We start from the raw sequence: 5,346 nt of genomic DNA on the forward strand, positions 1-5,346 counted from the left end.
AGATCCTGGCTTGGGTAACATGGCATTACCCAGGACACACGTGGTGTGGGTTTCCCAGCAATGCTAGTTTCCGGGCGGGGTTTTGGCTTCCATGGTGTGCGGATCCACCCCTGACTTTGCATTCTAGCTCAGTGGGTGGAAAGGTTTAAATTCTAGCAGCTCTCAACCCCCGCTGCATGTTGGCTAAAATCCTGCACCAGCGGCATGAAGCTGGGAGCCTTCCTTCTCATGGTGTCCCTCATCGCCTTCAGCCTGGAGGTGCAGGAGCTTCAGGCCGCAGTGAGACCACTGCAACTTTTAGGTAAGTCCAGGCAAAGGTAGCGTTGTTCTGCCTCGAGTGAAGGTGTCAGAGGTAGGACATCCAGAACCAGTGCGCATGGGCACAGGAAGTGGACACCCCCCCACACCCCAGAAAATTGTCTTTTTTAGAATCTTCCTTGATGGTCACTTCTTAGAACAGAATTCCTCTTCCGCCTCTTTCTTCTCTCTCTCTGCATTTGCTGGGTCACCTACCTGGACCCTCCCCGCTCCTCCGCCCCTCCGCCCCTCTGCTCCTCCACTCAGCAGCCATTCCCCACCTCTCCGCATCTCCCTCTCCACCAGCTTCTTCCTGCCTACAGAAAATACCTCTCTAATTATGTTAAACTTAGGTCAGTCTCAATCTCCTCTACCAATAATATTCTCAAAAAGGGGTTTGTTGATATGGGGTTTTTGTTGTTGTTTGTTTGTTTGAGACAGTCTCAGATTATAGACCAAGCTGGCCACGAACTTACTGTGTAGCCCAGGCTGACCTCAAACTTAATGGCAATCTTCCTGCCTCATCCTGATGCTGGATACAACAAGCAGGATCTACCTGACCTCCTGTAGCCTCCAAGGAGTATTCTTAATTCTCTGTTCACTTTCCCCTTAACCCTTTGGTGACCACGGCCTCAAGTCCTGCCCCATTAAACTCTGGATACATTCATCTCGGGTCCTCCGGATGAGTCTCCTGACCCTTCTCAGAAGTAAAGTTCCTCTGGATGAGTCTCCTGACCCTTCTCAGAAGTAAAGTCTCACCTTTGTAGCCCTGATGCTTTCCCCCCAAACCCCACCCCCTCACCGCTGGTCCTGCAGCCTTCTCTTTCCTGGTTTAACTTTTACTGAGCTGCATTGTTCAGAAATGTCTTTAGATCCAGCTTAGGCCTCTCTTCTTTACTCTCTTCCCCACTCCATCAACTTCCTGTTTGTGAAACACTGCATCTCTTCCGGCCTTTGCCCTCTGCTGCCTGTGTCCAGCCCTGATTACTCCAAGGCTCTGCTATTGCCATAGTCCCCCCCACCCCACCCCCAGCTCATCCTAGCCCTCTCTTCCTTCTTCAGTGTGTTGACTAGTTAAATCCTGGTTCTGTCTATGCTTTCAAGCAGATAATCTTCCCAAGTGACAGCAGTCTCCACATTCTCTCCCCTGTCAAGTGGAATCCCAAATCCACAGGTCCTGATTACCCGCTTGCCCTTGACAGTGTTTGCTTCTCCTGCCTTACTTCCAGCCACTCCCAAACTTGCTCTGCCCTCCCCTTGCCACTGCCCCTGGCTCCCCCCCCCCCCGTATTCCAGGGAACACAGAGGGGCAAGTGGTATGTCTATGCGACAAGACTTGAAGAGTCAGTCTAGAGTTGAGGGAGTGCCTCTGCAGCTCCTGTGTCCTAGGCAGCACACTGGCCTCTCAGAAGCCCTGCCCTATTACAGTTTCCCCTTGTGAATCCTTGCATCTTACATCCGCTCCCCCACACATACACGCTCTCTTTGAGAATATTCCTGCACTTTAAGGCTTACTTTTACTGATGAACAAGAAATAGTGCCTTATCTCCTCTGAGCCCTGGAGTCCTCTGGATCCACCTTGTAGGACACCTGTGAAACACTGCTTTGTTTTCGGAACCTTAAATATAAGTTAAGTCTTACCTACACTGGAAGGCTCCAAGGGGCCTGCCTGTCTTATGCCTCTGTGCTTTCTGAATGCTTCATATATAGCAAAAGCTCAACCCAAATACTTAAAGATTGACCAAACTATGTGAATAGGGTCAAGGGGTCATCAACTTTCTCATCTCAGAGGAGCAGCAGCACCAGAAATACTTGGGGATCGTGCTATGAAGCCAAGCGAAGGAGACTAACCTCATAGAATGACCGCAAGGCAAGCAGCAAGTCAGAGTGTCCGCTGCTCTGCTCCATGTCCTGTGGTGTGGGGAAGTGATTTCATTTAATCAACCTTCTTCCTTCCTTTTCACAAATACACCCCTGCTATCCACATCTCTAAAGTGGGCTCGCTTAAATGAGATTATGTGTGTGTGCCTAGTTTTTAGCAGAAATAAATGCCAACAGCTTACAAATTATACTCTGCCTTGAGCTAAAAGAAACCAGTAAAACTTACTCCTTAACCGAGGACTGTCATCTCCAGAACTTGAACCTAAAGCACAGTGGTTTTCACCGTCTGTTTGTCTGTTTGTGAGAGGGTAAATTCATTGAGTAGCCCAGGTTGGCCTTTAGCTGATCATCTGCCTGCCTCGGCTGGAATTACAGGTTTATCCCACCTTCCTGGCTTTCAAATGGTCTTTTCTGATTTAGGCACCTGCGCTGAGCTCTGCAGAGGTGACTGGGACTGTGGCGAAGGGGAGCAATGTGTCAGCACTGGGTGCAGTAACATCTGTACTACAAGTTAGGAACAGGTAAGACCATCTGGCCCTTACTGTTACCCCACATCCTGCCCAGACCAGACAGGTTATACATTTGACACCCGTGGGACTTTCCAGAAGTTGGCAGGCTAGAATCCTATGTGTCTCCCTATAGTGTCTCCATATTTTCTCCATGAAGAAGATACACCTACCACAAGATGGTGCTTTCCAAACCTTTAGAATCATTTCGCAACCCAGTCTACTCAGAAAAAAAATCAGACAATATTTGAGCAAGAAGATAAAATCACTCATTATATATCACCCCAAAATGATGTCTGGTTATGACTGTGATACATATTTAACTATGTGCAAATATGAAAAATATCATTTAAAAACAAGAATCTTATGGCTTTGGGGTTTTTTGTTTGTTTGTTTGTTTAAGACAGGAGTTCTCTATATAGCTCTGGCTGTCCTGGAACTACCTCTGTAGACCAGGCTGGTCTCGAACTCACAGAGATCTAACTACCTCTGCCTCCCAAGTACTGGGATTAAAGGCATGCGCCACCACCATCTTTTTGATTCCTTAGCTAGTTAATTTAAAAATAGTTAATCAACAATTTTAGTATCAGTAGTTATCCTCAGTCCCACACCACCATCTTTGCCTCCTCTGTAGTCCTTTGTAAATGCTCTTCTACAAGCAACGTCTGTAAATGTACATTTAAGATATTTATTTTATAATACTAACATGACAGTAATGACTATTAAAATATGCACACCCCTATTAATTCCTTTGGGATACAACCTGACATATAATCAATGACCAAAAAGTATTCTCATATTAAGTCTTTGATGCACATCGCCATATTGACCTAAGCAGATACTTCTTCTGTAAAATATTTGATGGGATTCATATCATTGTATAAGTTTCCCTTTTTAATTGTCAGTACCCATTAATTGAAAAAAGGATAATAAAAAGCTACCATAATTAAGTTGTATTAATACGGCTAAATGGTATTAGATTTAGCATGTGCTCTAAACAACAAACTGTTCAGGCCAACAGACTGATCAATGGGTAGAGGCCCCTGCTGCCAAGACTAGCGATCTGAGTTTGGTCCCTAGAATCCACATAGCAGAAGGAGAGACTGACTCTCAAAGTCTGTCCTCTGTCCTCTTACATGTATGCCAGGGCATGCACATAACTGCACATACACAAACATAAACATTCACACAAATAATACTAATAAATTAAATGAAAACAAACCTAAATTGCTCATGTTCAAAACATTATATTTGTCCTGTGCATCAGTAGTGCTTGCTGGCTTCTTTACAGTGCTATGGATGTCCAGAATCAAGAACTGCTATTTCTCATTGCGTTCTGGGTAGCCAGGTACCCCCAAACAGCAGGTCTCAAGTATAATTTTTATATTTATTTCTCCAACAATGAATTGTCTCAAGGGGCATCTTCTTTAATAATCATTCCTTTTTTTTTAATAGCTTCTACCTGGAAAAAATATGCCTATTTGGAGCTCCATGCCCAAGAAAGCAGTTGAAAATGGAGGCCATGGATGGAGATTACAAGGAGCACAGTGGGGAGGAACAAAGAGGTGTTTCTTTTAATAAATCATCATTGTAAAAGTATTCATGACACATGAATTATTTGATTGGTTGCTGTTTTGGTTTGAATATGACACGTCTCCCACAGACTCATGTTGAGGGCAACTAGTCCATAGCTGATGGCACTGTTTAGAGAGCAGGGGCATTACTAAAGGAGGTAATTTACTGGGGTATTCTGTCCTGGGCCCACCTAGTTTCTTGCCACTTCCTGGTTGCTTTAGGTGAGCAGCCTCAACCAAACACACCTGTTGTCATGATAATTCTCCTTAACTGCAGAGCAAAGCAGGAGAGCCAGGCAAGCACAGCCTTAAACCCCAGAAATACTGAGCCAAAAATAAGCCCTCCTTCCTTTAAACTGTTCCTCTCAGGTATTTAATCCTACCAGTGGAAAAGCTACTAATGCCCAAATGTTGAGATCTGATAGCATATAACATGGGTCCACCAAGAAAATGAACATAGCTATTCTGTGGTCATCACCAACTGAAGGAAAAAATTACACACAGAGTTCCCAGGGAAGCCTTTGAAGACTTCTTGCATTGACTTGAGTTACATGGTAGCAGCCCCTACACACCAAACTCCTTCCCTGAGACTGTGGACACTCACAGCTTAGCAACAGTGCACTCTATAATACCAAGGTCATTCGGTCTTGAATAACACTTTATGTGGACCATCCATGTTGCTAAACCCAGTCTCTTCATACCTCTATTGTGGTAAGAATGAGGCCCTACATCCTTCTCAGCTCAGTGCAGTATTTGAACGTGTCTTAAGCACTGCTTTAGACACTCTTGGTGTCCAGCAAAGAGAACCTTTACTATAACAACCAATTTATCTCGCTGGGTGGGGGTATTTCTGCACCTGGGGATAAGGATTCTGAAAGGCTTAAGAGTGGAAGGATCTCACCTAGCATTTCTGTCACTGCCATCAACAAGCGTGCTCTACAACTCCAGCCAGAATCTTGAAACTCTAGTAATGTCAGCCCTGCCCAGGGACAAACTTTCTGAGAGGATAAGGAGGTGTGGCGTGGATGGCGACGTTTCCAAGCCAAATTCTGCCACCTTTTACAAGATAACAGGATGAAGGAGTGATA

At 45.0% G+C, this 5,346-nt stretch overlaps 1 protein-coding gene across 1 annotated transcript; it reads left to right on the forward strand.

Annotated features, from left to right (window-relative positions):
• The first annotated feature begins 204 nt into the window (after positions 1-204).
• LOC100771328 (protein Wfdc21) lies at positions 205-2,693 on the forward strand. Its single transcript, XM_035448337.1, has 2 exons — positions 205-301; positions 2,599-2,693. The coding sequence occupies exons 1-2, from the start codon at positions 205-207 to the stop codon at positions 2,691-2,693; spliced, it is 192 nt and encodes a 63-aa protein (XP_035304228.1).
• Positions 2,694-5,346: the final 2,653 nt, after the last annotated feature.

The sequence above is a fragment of the Cricetulus griseus genome, chromosome 7, assembly GCF_003668045.3.
Source record: "Cricetulus griseus strain 17A/GY chromosome 7, alternate assembly CriGri-PICRH-1.0, whole genome shotgun sequence".
Lineage (NCBI taxonomy): Eukaryota > Metazoa > Chordata > Mammalia > Rodentia > Cricetidae > Cricetulus > Cricetulus griseus.

Excerpts from the sequence above, each read along its gene's own strand:
- LOC100771328 (XM_035448337.1), top strand. The coding sequence starts at position 205 with ATGAAGCTGGGAGCCTTCCTTCTCATGGTGTCCCTCATCGCCTTCAGC. Across the intron at positions 302-2,598 it reads GAGACCACTGCAACTTTTAG|GCACCTGCGCTGAGCTCTGC; the intron begins GTAAGTCCAGGC and ends TTTCTGATTTAG.